Source organism: Eptatretus burgeri, chromosome 2, assembly GCF_056783735.1.
Source record: "Eptatretus burgeri isolate ZD-2024b chromosome 2, Ebu_testis_v1, whole genome shotgun sequence".
Taxonomy (NCBI): Eukaryota; Metazoa; Chordata; class Myxini; order Myxiniformes; family Myxinidae; genus Eptatretus; species Eptatretus burgeri.
Genome location: NC_140962.1, coordinates 23460073 through 23476154, shown reverse-complemented (window position 1 = coordinate 23476154; position 16082 = coordinate 23460073). Strand labels below are relative to the sequence as shown.

Here is a 16082-nt window from a genome sequence, read left to right as displayed (position 1 = left end):
TAATTGTACATACTTTATACATGTTATCACATTCTAATTGTACATACTTTATACACGTTATCACATTCTAATTGTACATACTTTATACACGTTCTCACATTCTAATTGTACATACTTTATACACGTTATCACATTCTAATTGTACATACTTTATACACGTTATCACATTCTAATTGTACATACTTTAAGCACGTTATCACATTCTAATTGTACATACTTTATACATTCTCACATTCTAATTGTACATACTTTATACACGTTATCACCTAATTGTACATACTTTATACACGTTCGCACATTCTAATTGTACATACTTTATACATGTTATCACATTCTAATTGTACATACTTTTTCGCGTTATCACCTAATTGTACATACTTTATACATGTTATCACATTCTAATTGTACATACTTTATACACGTTATCATATTTTAATTGTACATACTTTATACACGTTATCACATTCTAATTGTACATACTTTATACACGTTATCACATTCTAATTGTACATACTTTATACACGTTATCACATTCTAATTGTACATACTTTATACACGTTAGCACATTCTAATTGTACATACTTTATACATGTTCTCACATTCACATTGTACATACTTTATACACGTTCTCACATTCTAATTGTACATACTTTATACACGTTCTCACATTCTAATTGTACATACCTTATAGACATACTCACATTCTAATTAGCACGTACTTTATAGAAACACTCACATTCTAATTGTACAGTCATTATAGACGTACTCACATTCTAATTAGTACATACTTTACAAATGTACTCACATTCTAATTGTACATACATTATAGACATCCTCACATTCTAATTAGTACGTACTTTATAGAGGCACTCACATTCTAATTGTACATACTTTATAGACGTACTCGCATTCTAACAGTACGTACTTTATAGAAGCACTCAATTGAAAAAAAGATGACGTTTAAAACTAGCTTCCACAATGTGGCATTTGTATTATGTGTGGACAGACAGACAAACAAAAAACTTACAAACAGACACAAATGCAATACCTGCTGGCGAAGGTAATGTTATTATATTAATGTCTTAGCTTTGAACTTCTTTGAAAAAGACGATTTGGAAAAACAAATGAGTTGTTTTTTGCTGTTTTTTCTCTACTTTCTCCATGTTCAGAACTCACAGCATATCGAGTTCACGGAGAGCCCTTTCCTGGCCAGCGTGGAGAGACACTCGACCAGATGGTTGGACCAGATCAAACCTCGCTACCCCTGGATAAGCTCACCCCCGATATTGAGTACAGCATCAGTATCTTAGCTGTGAAGGCTGGCAGGGAGAGCTCACCGGTGACGACCACTCTCAATGCAGGCAAGTTCTGAACAAAGTGGTGCTCCACACACGGAGTGACCTTCTCTGTATACACTTCCTTTTCACTTCCTTTTTGTCACCTTAACATCTGATATTATTTCGTTTGGTGAATGTAAGATTCCTTCACAGGTTTTAATGGAATACGTTCGGCCAACTGAATGGATATATGAAATGGCTTGTAACACTATCTACTTTAAACATAATAAAAAATTTAATGTTCCCTTAAAAGGAACTTCAACACAGGAGAAGGCCATCAGGCCTATCACAGCATACACGATGATTGCCAACATATGGTTGGTTGTATGTGCTCTGTCCTTTTAAATGTCAAGTAAGGAAGTAGCACGTACTTTGTAAATGCGTAGTGTTTAAGTGTTTGGCACAACTCGGCCGGGGTTCGAACTGCCAACCTCCAATACTCGGAATAGACATTCGAACAATCCCACCACTGAGTGGTGGGAAATCGTTATTTGGTGTTCGTTTTACTTTTCTGAACAGGCAAGTGAAGCAAAAAGGAGAAGATTACAGGCCAATTCACAGAACTCAAAACAGAATGCAAAACCTTCAAGATGATGAAGGATAATGAAGTTGCAATGGCATTGCACAAAGTAACTTCCATATCCTGCTACATAATCTCTCAATACGTTCCAAAACCTTTTGATAGCTTACGAAACATTTTGCCTTAAACTTGTGCAATCTCGATGTAACTTAACTTTCCATTAGTATATGCAAGCTTCTGAATGCATTTACATTATTTATAGCTCACATAAATTTGGAACAATTTTAATTAAGGCACTAATTTTCACATCACAGACAGGTCGGTGGTCTCTTTTCTTGGACTGCCTCCTTTCTGGTCTTTCACCTTATGCTCTTTCTGAGATGCATCCCTTCATGGTTTCAGTAGGGTGCATGTGGTTCACCAGCAACCCCTTTCTGGTGGAACTCTAAAAATCCAGAATCACTGCTCACATCCACTCATTCACAGGCAGGGTGATTCATCAATATGTGTGCCGTCCCTCAGATGGACGTTACAACCAGTGTCCCATCTGCCAACATTAGTTGGTGGATGTTAAATATCTCACAGTGTCCTTTGCGAAGAGTAGGCGAGCTATCTCTGGACCATGGCCAAATTCCAAATTCCTGCCCTGAACACTAAGTTGAACATCAGCCGTTTCGTGAAGGACTTGGGCCAAAAACTTCCCCTGGCCAACCTCACAAGATGTGGGAATAATTTAGGCCACAAATTTGGGGCAGCGGAAACAAAAATGGAAAATCAAAAAAAAATGGGCCAGTGGAACGAATTTGAAAATCGGGGGTGGGATGATGCAAAACCGAAAAAGGGCATCCTTGCCTGGGAAAGGGACACTGGTATGTCCCATCCAACCTCTCTCCACCCCTCTCCCCATCCCCACCATGAACTGTGCATCTTACTTAAAACTGCACCATCTCGTGGATTTGGATGCCCATTAGGTTGGTAGATGAAGAAGATGCCATGAAGCCCATAACATTGACGAGTGAAACTATCGGCGAACTCGTGTGAACGAGTGGAGCTGGTGAGCAGAACTTTCAGAAAACATATGGCTCCACTGGTACCTTCACTCAGATTGGAAGAACTTGTCAGGCTTTGTCTGTCCTGGTAATTGTTTGACAGGACCAGTAAGCTTATTTCACTGGATTTTTTTTTTTATCTTGGGAAGCCTTTGAGAATATTGTTGTCAGTTTGGCCATCTTACAGGCAGCCTGCTTGAGTTCATCATTATTCTGACATTTCCTTCCCTCTGAAGCATAAAAATAGTCACAAAACTGCAATGATACAAAATTACAGATTTTGATTGTGACAGCATTTCAGAAAATCAATGAATTTGTTACTCTCCTGTTTTGTTTGTTACTTCATTTTATCCTTGAATTTGTTACTTCATCTTATCCTTGAATTTTAGCCCTTGTTTTTTTTTTCCATTTTTCCTCACTTAATGACTCAACACCAACTTTCATTTTTGGTTGCTTTAAACGCCAGCCAAAATGGAGGTATTATTGATCGCATTATAACTCTCCAGCCAGAAACAACAACAACAACAACAACAACAACAACAACAACAACAACAACAGCTGCAGCAGCAGCAGCAGCAGCACACGTTTACACCAAAGTTCAAGTAGTTTCCAACTTTCATTGTCTTGCACAAGCAGAGACCAAGCTATTATGGTCAAGATTTAAGCTTTATTGTCTTTTCCTCACTCACTCTATCTATTGTGTTTTCTACCTTTGTTGAATTCCACTTGATAGGTTTAGTAACAAGCTAGTCCAAGCATTATTCAGAAAAGCATGAGTTTATTGTCACAAAAACATGTTTTTTTTTAATGAAAAAAACCATCTTGGAAAGGAGTCCCCCAAAAATAACCATACAAGGAAAGAATGACACCACAGTACGATGCCACAATCTTTTATGGATCGCCATTATGACATCTTTTGACATTTTTCCATCTCAATACCACAACAAATATAGTACACAATTACAACAACCCACACTACAAATCCCTCCTACATAGACATCTTCATACAGTCGTTACCATTGCCACACAGTCACCTATGACAAAAAAAAAATCAAAAAAAAAAGTCTACCGTGGTTAGCAATATCGTTTATCTCTCAATGGCGAAGAATCAGTTACAAATTAAACAATTCTCGAATCCAGATTTGGAATCGGATCTTCACCGGAATTGAATCAGTTCTTCCTCGTGGCACTCCCAACCTGTCCACCAATTTTAATGTGAACCATCCATAACTTTTGAGACATTGTGCTACATATCGTTTTTGGCCCCATCTCTCACTGGTGAAGAATCACTTGAAAGATTCTCAGATCTGGATTCGGATCTTCACCAAAATTAAGCGTTTATGTCCTCGGCCCGTCGCCTACACACACACACACACACACACACACACACACACACACACACACACACACACACACACACACACACACACACACACACACACACACACACACAATTTCAAAATGATTTCTTCAAAACTGTGGCCAAAAATAGTGTGACAGACAAACACGGCAGACCGACATACTTGGCAAAAAAAATTCCGCCAAGTAATAACAAAGTCCACTATACTTGAAAAAGCTATGATTCTTCAAGGAACAAGGTCGACGTGCACAGCACGATACTTGCAAAATCCCCAAAACAAATTGAAAATTGAGGATTTTACGAATTTCACCTAAGTTGTTGACCTTTGGCCTATGTTGACCTTTTGGCCTATATTGACCTGAATAACAATTGGTGGTTGAATTCAACTACCAAAATATGCAACTCCTCTTTAAAGTTCAAGTTAATTGGATGAAAAGTGACAATTTTACAAATTCGCCGTATGTTGACCTTTTGACCTATGTTGACCTCAAAAATAATTGTTGGTTGAATTTAGTGACCTGATATGCAAATCCTTTTCAAAATTTAAGTCAGTCATTAGAAAATAGAGGATTTTATAAATCTCACCGAAGTTGTTGACCTTTTGACCTCAAAAACAATAGGCTTCTTCTTTATGTCAAACAACCATGTGGTGAAATTTCATGAAGAGCGGTTTAAAATTGTGACTTGTAGGCGATTAAACAGAGACAGACCAACAGGCAGAAGAGCAAAATCGACTGTCCAATATGCTTGAAAAATCTTCGATTTTTCAAGTAACAAAGTCGTTCGACCAATATACTTGCAAATCTTCAATTTTACCAGTAACACACTTAACAAACATACTGAAATGCAATACCCTCTCCTCTGGCTACGTAGGTAATTACGGAAGAGAATGGTACAGCAGTGTCAATGCCTTCGGGAACCATTATTTATTTATATACACTTTAACATCTCCACCACCAACACAAACTTTGAATTATTTATTTATTTTCAAATCTTTTATCACCTCCACTACCAACACAACTTTGTATTATTTACTTATCTATATATACTTTACCATCTCAGCCACCTTCATAACACCACCTCAATTTATTTACTTATTTATATGCACTGTACCATCTCCACGAGCAACATACCCCCTTTAATTATCTATTTTTTTATTTATTGATATACATTTTTCCATCTCCATAAGCAACTTATCCCCTTGAATTATTCATTTATTTATTTATATAAACTTTGCCATCACCACTACCTTCATATCAATTTATTTGTTTCGTTATTCATATCTAAAATCTGCATGTCCCATTTTAAAGTTGCTGTTGGAGACTGTCCTCGATGAGAACTTGATCATCAATAACTATCTTAGGCATTTTTGGGCAACAGGAGCTCAAAGATGTTTTGGAAAACTTAAGAATTCGTTTAGTCACTCAGAAGAAAAATAATGCACTGTAAAATTAGATCACAATGTCCCTTTAATAACTTTTTCTCTTTTTTTTTACTGGTATTGACTATGCTTCATCCTTTTTATTTCTGCAGAAGAACCGATACCCACAAACGTCCGAATAAACTTTCACCATGACACAATGCAACTCATCATTGTTTGGGAATCTTCGTCAGTCCCAGGTATGTGTGTGGCACCATCTGCATTATCATTTGGCATTATGCTAAAAGTTATCTCACCTCCTGTGATTGCTGTCGAATGTTGGAATGGTAATATATTTTCACTGTGCACACCATTGTTTTTTTTCAGCATTATAATTTCCTGTCATTAGCGAAATGAATGACCACTAAAAACATGTGCAGCCATATTTTACATGAAGACAAATGCAATCGGCTTTCAATAAGACTCACCAAATCATTCCACAGAGCATTCATTTTTATAAGAATTTATCTTAAACGGGATTTATTAAAGAGCAGGTTGCGGGTCACCAAACATGTTCTGAAAATGTATCAATATGATTATATGTGCATTAAATAGTTTGATGCAAACTATTGTGGTTGCCTAACTATTGTGAAAATTAATGAAATTTATCTCCGAATTTGTTATTTCTCGAGGCTGTTGAAAAAAAACAGCCGCGTACCAAACATGGATGGTGATGTCACGTTCTCCAAAACAAAGCGGAAGCTCACTCGCTCAGATGCTTTCTAATTTTTATTTTTCGGAGCAATCGAGGAAACGGTCTGTTGCCTATACACAAAATAAAGGGATGTGTCAGAACAATGTGTTGCACGCATGGAACAAGATCGCACGTAGGGCACGTACTCTGCTAGTTAAATGGCATGGCCTACTGAGCTAATGGTAAACATCTCTAGTGAATATATCATACAGGAATGCCATACTTCTAACAATTTGCACACTTCTACTTCAAATGAAAATTTGATGATACGATCTATAATTGGCAAAGATTCATTGATAAATTACATTAATTTGTTTATTTGCTTGTTTTTGGTTTGCTGATTGCTCATGAATGTTTACTTCAATTTATATAAATAAATGGCTGTTAAAAAACTTTTTAAAAACTTTTTTTTTAACTTTTAAATTCCAGTTGATCATTTTGAACTTGGTTTATGCTTTCAACAGGAGTGACCGGTTATAAATTGCGTGCCAAACCATCTCCTGGACAACAAGGAGAGTCAGTGGATATCATGGTCAGACCTGAGGAAAACTCTTACACTCTGGAAGGACTCACAACTGGTGTGGAGTACATCATTAGCATATCGGCTGTCAAGAATGGCAACGAGGGACCAGCTGTAACTAAAACTGTATCCACGGGTATGTGCTGGCCTTCCCTTCATATAAATGGTTAAAACCTCCTGAAGGCTTTCAATTATACATATTGTGTCAAAACATGCAAGTTTGTGATATCACTACACCCTTTCATAAGTCTCACTCATTGTTTTTTCTTCCTTTGTCATTTAAAACATTGTTTGCTTCACATGTTTGATTCATCAGGAATATTTTGTTGAACTCTTCTGAGATCCTCAGCTTCATAGGCATGGCTGTAATAATGTTTTTCGGGTAGAAACTGGCTAAGGTAATTGATTTAATAAATACTTTTCAGATGAGAAAGGGGTTCTTTGAGGATTAACAAAATAAACTGTTAATTTGAATACTCTATTTATGGTGAGGAAAAGCGAAAAACAGATGTTAAAATACTTTTGTGGATAAATGAACTTTCAGCACAGTAAAAAGCTTCAGCAGTCAAATAGAAACATGTGACAATGCAAAACAGATTAGAGTACAAGGTGAGAACAGCATGCCCCTGGCAGAAACAGTCGGTCAAGATGGAAGGGTTTCCCCACCTTACACTCCTTAATAATGAACCACGCAATACTTTTTGTGCATGCACTTTTCATCGTTTTGATCAAGTGCTCGTCATACATTGCGACCTGATTGCATTCGCATTTTGAGCTTTTTTCTATGTATGCTCCAAACATTGAAGTTTTAAAGCTTTGCTGCTTGTTGGCTCATTGTTTCCATGCTTGCTTGTCATCATATGTGAAATATTTCATGAGGCTTTGCTGGCTTTTACACTAATCGCTCCCCCCTGTCTGACTTTCTGCTGCTGCACTGGCCAGCTGTCCCAGCACCCTCTGACCTCGCCGTTACCAACGTCAGCGACTCTTCGGTGGTTCTTCGCTGGAGTCCACTGGCCCGAGACACCATCACGGGATACCGTGTGACTGTCTCTTTGGCGGGCGAGAGCCGACCTCTACTTGAGACGGCAGTTGCTCGTCATACGGGCCTGTTCTCTGTCCATGGCCTTGAACCTGGGATAGAATATGATTTCTCTGTTACGAGCCTGGTGGATGGTGGAGAGAGTGTGCCAATCAGGCTCACTCAGAGCACGGGTGAATGATGGTTTTATTCTGAATATATTACCAATCATTGATAATTGTAGACATCATTGATTTACCATCAAAGAGTGAGAAAAATACTGCACATCATATTTCCTTTTAAATGCATAAGTGAGGCTCATGAAGGTGCTAGACGATAAAGCATTGATGAGCATCATACAGAAAAGCATTGTAGAACAAGCAAACAAACAAGGACTGCAGAAAAGAGGAGACTGTAAAGAGAAAGTGGAGGAGGGAGATAAACAATGTGGGTTTGTGATGGTGGAACAGTTTATTGTTGAGCAAGGAAGAGAGCATAAGAGAACAGTGTGTTGCTACCATGAAACACTGCAATAAGAGCAGGATTGGACCAACACAGGGAGGCAATTACACAAATGGGGGGAAAAGGGGCATAAATGATTGCAGGTGTACATTACGTCTAGACTTGGGAAAGTTAACATGAAGGAGTTACTGAAGGAATACATGCATCTTGAAGGGGAAGGGAGGGGTCGAGGTTTGAAAAGGATACATTTCCTGCACTCTTCTTGTACGACCCAATAAGAGATGGTGGAAGAACAAGTGGCGACTGACCTATCTGTGATGAGAGAACAGCAAACTATGAGCCTGACTCAGACCTTTTCTCTCCACATATGAGGATATTGGGATGAAAAGCTAGTGAACCAACCCACTGATGAGAGCAATACTCCATTGTACTACATAAAATGCTTTGTTGGCTTTTCAAATCTTAGAGGTACTGAGGAATGTCTTCACTCAGTGTCGGATACCCATCCTGCAGCTCTCTTTAGAAGGCCAGCTTGGAAATGAATTGTACCCAGGATAATTCCTACCCTATTTTAACAACAAGTGTTGAATGGATTTGACTTTTCCATTGCTTGACTGCAGAGTACAACATGTATGTGGATTCGTTTGTTGGTCCTTCTGTTGAGATGTGGTGAGAATGTGAGAGATTTCTGGGTAGGATATCATCTTCCAGGTACTGGGCTAATTCCTAATTTTCTCAAGGCTTGTTGAGAAGGATTTTTTTCTGTTGCTAAGGCCTAAATCACATTTGCTCTACGGCGAGGATACGGCGGCCGTACGGCCTCTGAATTGACAGAAATGTGCGGCGGCCGCAGAGTTTCTGCAGTGGCCTCAGGGTGGCCCTACGCCATTTGGCTCTCTTTTACAGGCCGTAGGGGTCGCCGTGGAATTATAGCGCGGAGTTATAAGTTTTTTTCATTTGTATGTTCGCCGTAGCAATTCGACAAGCCGAAAAAAGAAAAACTGGTAAAAAAAAAAAATTAAAAAACGAACCCACTCGTTACCGTCCGTCTGGCCACACGTTCGCCTTAGGGCCCCCCTGCAGTCACCTTGCGGGCACCTTGAGGCTACCTTGCATCTGCCATGGAAATTCTATGGCCACAGCAGGGACGCCATAAGGTCACCGTGCGACATCAAATCAAAGACCGTACGGCAACCCCACGTTTTCAGTCTCCACAATTTATAAATACCCCGTGCGGCTACCCCAAAAATAAAAACAAATGTGACTGCTACATTGAGTGACCGTGGAAATACTGCGGCCACCCTATAATTTCTAGTGGCCGTATATTTTATAGACCCTTCTGCCGCCGTGCCAAATGTGACTTAGGCCTAACCTGTCCTCAGGATGAGTAACTGATTTATAGAAGGTATTATCATACACACAGTAGTTGAGAATGTTTTCTCAGAGAGTAAGATGTCATTTATTGATAAAAGGAACAAAATTGGATCCAACACCACTTTGGGTTACTCGAGACAATTATCTTGAATATCATCGGAAGATCATTTGAAGAGTGGGAGTGTGATGCCAGTGTCAAAAAGCTTCAGATATGTCTCTATACACATTCCTGACTTCCTGTTTCATGTTCATAACCTCCATCCATCGCTTGGAGAGCAGCAGCTTGTCCAGAATGAGATACCAAGATGAAATTAAAACTCAGCTGTTATGTTTGTAACTCATGGCCAGACACAGATAAACCAGAGGACATTTTATTTCCACTCCATAGTGTGGTACATGCGGAAGCAGGAGAAGCAAAGAAGAAGAATCACAGCTTGACCGGTTATGTCAGAGTAGCCCATGATTCTAATAATACAAGAGTTGGGTCTATACTCAGTTCCACATCACACCTCCCTTTTTCCAGATTACATATGACATCCTAGGTAATTCAATTGTGGAGTGCAACTTCACAAATGTAATCTACATGCCATTTTTATTGACCTCCCACAACTTCTCGATGGTGGGGTAACATCTCCATTTATATTTTTAGGTGGACCATTGTCTTGGTCAACAGAAGCAGGAGGGGAATAAATGCATTAAAAAATGTCGGTTCCTCCACATAACACAACCAGAAGCAGTTTCGATAAGGTAATCCTGCCCAGTTGTCCCATTCCGACTACTTTCCCAACAGTATCCCATTTCCTATTGATGGGATTTTGAGCAACGACCTCTGAACCAATAGCGAGAGGTTTAAAATGCTTAGCACACTCATTATAATGCCAATTCGCCTGCTGCCACATTGTTGATGCTGTCTGTTCAGCCTCATCTGCTGCTGTCTGCCACTCAGCTGCAAATGCACGGTGGCGACCAGGTACAGCAGTACGTGTAGGTTTGCCAAATACAGTTTGGGCAAGTGAACGGCCGCAGACATATGGAGTGTTACGCCACTCCAGCAGTCCGAGACAGAACTCATAATCCTCAGTATTACCATTTTTGGTCGTCTTTACAATTAACGTTTTTATAGCTTTCACGGCCACCTCTGCGTGTCCGTTTGACCTTGGCCAAGATGGTGATGATGGGTGATTGGTTATACCCCCAATGGTCAAGAAATTTGGCAATTTGCCGTGAAGAGAATTGTGGAGCAACATCAGTGAGCAATCTCTCAGGAACACTGAGGTCTACAAAGAAACCTCGTAAAGTGTGAATGAGCATACATGTTGTGGCATGTGTGTTAAACAGGTATACACAAGGCCAACCTGGCAAGCGGTCGGTGTACACAAGATAATCAAGACCAGCGTGCGTGAAGAAATCGGCGGATACATCCTCAAACACACATGTCGGTGATGGATCCCTCATCAGAGGTCACCCTTGCTGTGAAGGCTGCCTCTCTTGGCATTTGGGGCAAGAACGGATGATGTTGACAATGTTGTTGTTTTTGTTCCGCGAGAACATGAGCTGGTGGGACCTTGTCTTCGTACGTTCAATTCCTTGGTGTAAATGAGACCGTCATCCACTGATAGATCATTGTGAATACTGTAGAATTCCTTAAGTCGAGGGTCATTGTTGGAGCGGAATGGTCAAGAATTCCTAAACTCTATGTTGGAGGGGAACCGTCGATGACAGTTTGCATGACAAGATGATAGGTGACATCGTTGCGAAGAACATCCCATAGCTACTCGAGAATAGGATCTGGAAAGGGGTCACCAGACGGACGATCGTCGATTTGTCATGTGGCAGAGGCGACATGTGATAAATGGAAAACTCCATTTCCACCAGTAGAACCTGGGGTTGGGGTTCATTCACTGGATGATGTGGAAGTGCGTCCGGAAGCGGGTGTTCTGTACCTCTCCGCCAAGTGGTGGTGAAGTTATATGGTGTCAGTTTTCCCACAATACGCTGCAGGCGAGGGTTCTCAATGGTGTCCAATATATACGAGTTGAAGATAGGCACCAGGGGTCTATGGTCCACAACAAGGTTGAACGACAAAAGTCCCATGAGGTACTGCTTACACTTCGATGTGGCCAATGCTATGGCCAAGACTTCGTGTTCAATCATAGCATAGCTGGATGCCGTGTCTGAAAGGTGACGTGAACCACACTGGACCAGTCTGACGCTCACCATGTAACTGAAACAGAGCAAAACCGAGGCCATGTAACCATGGTGCATTTCTTTGAAGCACGGTGGGTAACTTTGGATCAAAATGAGCCATGATTGGTGGTGACAAAAGAATGCTTTTAACGGCATTGATTGCCTTGTCATGATCAGCAATCCCGTCAAAAACGTGTCCTTTTTTATCAGTCCACGTAGTGGTTCCGATGCACTGGCATTGTCTGCCGAAAAATTGTCCAGCTGGTGAACCATGCCGAGCAAGGAACGAAGATCTGTGATACTGGTTGGAGTAAGGAAATCTGTGATCGCGTTCAGCTGATTAGGATCTGAAGCAATACCATTCCGTCCAACAACATATCCACAGAACTTCACCTGGGCCTGAGCAATCTGGAATTTCTCGGGATTCGATGTGATCCCATGCATACGACAGCACATTAATAATTATCTTACCTGCTGTACATGTTTGGAGAACAAAGTTTCAAACATCAGGATGTCATCGACCACCTTTACAGTGTCGCGTAGACCATCGAGGGTGATGTTGCTTTGGTAGTAATATTTGTCACCACTCGCATTTCATCCCATGGGTGCCCATAGGTGTTTGTATCTACCCCATGGTGTGTTGAAGACTGTGCTGTGCTGGCTCTTTTCCTCAAGGGGGGTTTGCCAATAACCGTAGGTTACAACAGCCGTTGTGAATAATCTAGAAGCAGAGATGCATGATATTGCTTCTGCTGGCATTGTCATAGGGTGTACAGGTCACTCGGCATGATGGTTACGATTACGGAAATCGACACACACCTGAATCTTCCCGTTAGCCTTGGGTGTGAGGACGAGGGGATGACACCACTCCGAAGGTTCACTGCCCATCGGTGCAATGATGCCTTTTTTGTACATGCTATCCAACTCGAATTTTACCTGGTCTCTCCAGGCGAGTGGGATTGGCCATGCCCCTCATAGCTGGAATGGCACTGCGTCGTTTCGGAGATTATTGGTCATCGATGTGCTGTTCATCGGTTGTAGAACCGTGGCATCAAACACATTGCTGAATTCAGCCGCAAGGTCTGCCATGACCTGGTTCTGTAGCTCTGGTGATGGGTTAGTTTCTGGGTTGACGTCTCGTACCCGTACCGAATGCTTGGTTGTACCGGTTGTCTGCTTCTCGCACTAACACCAATGTAGGTCTTGTAGGTGCTGATAAGCTTAGGTGCTGATAAGCTAAACATGCTGTCTCCACACTGTTGCACACGTACATTGTCTCCGACGTTGACTCATCACATTTGTGAAGGATTGTTTGGATTGTTCCCAGACACTGCATCGAGGCACCTTCTGAATCAATAACTCTCACATCACCAGGTACGTCACCCAGATTATTTATGTCGATAGCCAGAAGCTTCAGATGTGTAGGACCAATAACTGTGACTTCCGCTCCAGTATCAGGCAGAAAAATCACTTGGCTGAAGAGGTCGTCATCAAAATCTGATGCATCGATCTGAATTTGCAGTGTGCTGTCCATGTGAACCTGAGTAGTACCTGATACCAGCACCATGTGACAAATGGCTGATTTGGATGTTGTTGTCCTTGTGGCTCTGGATTTCTGGCACACTTTTCCAAAATGTCCAAAAATACCGCATTTCTGACACTTCTTGCCTTTTGCAGGGCACTTTGTCTTGTCAGACTGTCGATTGCTACCACACCTACCACAATGATGGCTGTCACATGTGGGTCGATAAACTACTGTCTTGATGTTTTGAGGTGCTTGCTGATCGTAAAACTCCACCAGATCGTGAATCTGATGATGCTGTGCCTACAAGTATGCATGGATGGCGATCACGTCATCAACAGCAGTATCACCAGTCAATTTCACAGCATTCTTCAGCATGGATCTCATCTGGATGCTCAAACAGTTTCTGAAGGTGGTGAGTTGTTCTTCCAGTGCACAATCATTCCATTGCTCCCTCCAGGAGTTGAACTCTCACAACGAAATGTTTTCATTGAGCACGGATCGATGAGGTATTGAGCTCTTGGGCAATGGTTGAGGCAGTTGAGGCGGTTGAGGACGTGAAAGCAACGCATCACACAACAGATGTAACTCTTCGTCAAAACGACGCTGTTGTGCTGCCATCATGTTGGAGAATGGCATCATGATCAATGCCACATCCAAGGAACCGCCAGCCTGCTCGAGGTTTAAGGTTGCTCGTCAGTTTTCTTTAGCATCCTGGTCTATGCTGTGCCGTGGTTGTTCATGAGAAAACGAAGCCGACTATGCCATGTTATGTTTGCAACTCGTGGCCAGACACAACTAACCAGATAATGTTTTATTTGCACTCCATAGCGCGGTACATGCGTCAGCAGAAGTAAGGAAGAAGAATCACAGCTTGACCGATTCCATCACAGAGTAGCCCATGATTCTAATAATACAAGAGTTGGGTCTACACTCAGTTCCACATCACACTGGTGGTCAGTGTCAAGATTTTTGGTGAAGATGCAGGACCAGACATCAGCAGTGATAATGGATTCCATAACTTTTCTCACCATGGGAAGTTGGCCTCATGGTCTATACTTGAATAGATTGGTGATTGCACTATTTGTGAAACTGGTGATGTTGCCTACCTTCCAGGAAAATGGGTGCATCCCATGGTGAAGTCCCACTAAAAAGGACAAAGACAGGGAAAACTAGTTATATGGAATAGGATTTGAGAATACTTGCACTAATGCCCTCTTGGCCATTTGAAATGTCAAAGCCAGCCAGGGACTTCTTGGCCTTCTCAGGAGTAAAGCTTACAACATTAATGGGAAAGGAGTAGCAAGGTGGAGAATTGTGGGATGGGAAGGGGGTTTTATCCATTATCTTGGAGCAAACTGTAGAGTTTAGACAAGATCTGCCTTGTCATGAGCAGAACGTTCTGCGATGCCATCAGGATCATGGGAGGGATTTGGTGGGGAGCACATACCAGAATCTCAGACCTGACCATGTACCTCCATGTCTCAGAAGAGTAAGGTGACTGGTAATCTTGCTTGTTTTGAGTATGGATATTCACTTGTCATGGGCTTTGTGGAGTGACCCAAAGTTAATCTTAGTTAGATTTGCTTTGCAGGTTGAAAAGACGAGTTTCTTTCAAGGCCACTGCCTCACTCCAAGCCTTCATGTGCCATAACCATGAAGATAGATGGATAGCTGCAGGCATGAAAGGATGAACATGTACATGAGATGAAATATGCCTTTATGAAAAATGCTCCCAGAAGGAATCAAAGTCTGATACAGATGCAGTGTTCGACCGGTCCTTGAGTGAGAGAACAGATTGCAAACAGTACCAGTTGACCTTGATGAACTGTCAGATCGTATGATGCATCAGCAGCTCTCTGTCTCTAGCCAATGAGTCTGAGACCTTCATTGGTCTGAGAAGCTGAATACATCAGAAAGAGCAGGCAAGATTGTTTGGAAAGTTTGTCATAATTAAGTCCAGAAATGAGGGTGATCATTGTGGAGATATCAGTTGTGAACGCCTGTCCATTGCAGTCGACATTAGTATTAATGCTACAGCTCATTGTTGTAGGACCAGCTCCCAACAAACTGAAGTTGTGGATGCTGAAGTCAATACAGATGAAAAAGAGAGTATTGGCATGTGATGTTAGTCAATATTCTATGTTAGCTTAAAGTGAAGTATAATGGAATTGTCATCAGAAAGTGAGAGTACAGTGTACATCACAGAAGAAAAAAAATATTTCCAGGGTGCCCAGATATGTGGAGCCAGTTATTCCTGAATATGAGGTGAGGTTAGAGCAGCACAAGGGCTATGGTGTGTGGGCCTGTCAAACAATATCCAAAGTGTGCTTCAACAGATATTGAGGCGTGTTGAATGTCCCGACTAGGAAAATATTCTCTTGGGCATACCATGTTTGGAGATTCAGCACCAACCTGCTCGATGAGATGAATGATCATAAAACAAAGCCCTCTGATATTAAATGTCTAACATCTAACATCAGCTATAACCTTTAAATACTCTGCAATTTTATCAAACTCAAATAAAGATATTACCTTGTACAAAATACATTTCACATAATTAAATTAATTTATTTAAGGTGAACAAATGTAAGATAATATAATAAATAAGAGTTA

The 16082-nt window shown here is 41.0% G+C and overlaps 1 protein-coding gene across 5 annotated transcripts in view; it reads left to right on the top strand.

Moving 5' to 3' along the window:
* LOC147031599 (uncharacterized) overlaps positions 1–16082 on the top strand; it is a 595949-nt gene that overhangs the window by 371806 nt on the left and 208061 nt on the right. For 4 of the 5 annotated variants that reach the window (XM_085865857.1, XM_085865848.1, XM_085865840.1 and 1 more), the window contains 4 exons: positions 1170–1361; positions 5800–5886; positions 6845–7036; positions 7843–8115. In XM_085865857.1, the coding sequence (XP_085721983.1) occupies positions 1170–1361; positions 5800–5886; positions 6845–7036; positions 7843–8115 (744 nt within the window). The remainder of the gene's footprint in view (positions 1–1169; positions 1362–5799; positions 5887–6844; positions 7037–7842; positions 8116–16082) is intronic. The other variant, XM_085865859.1, reaches the window with a different exon arrangement.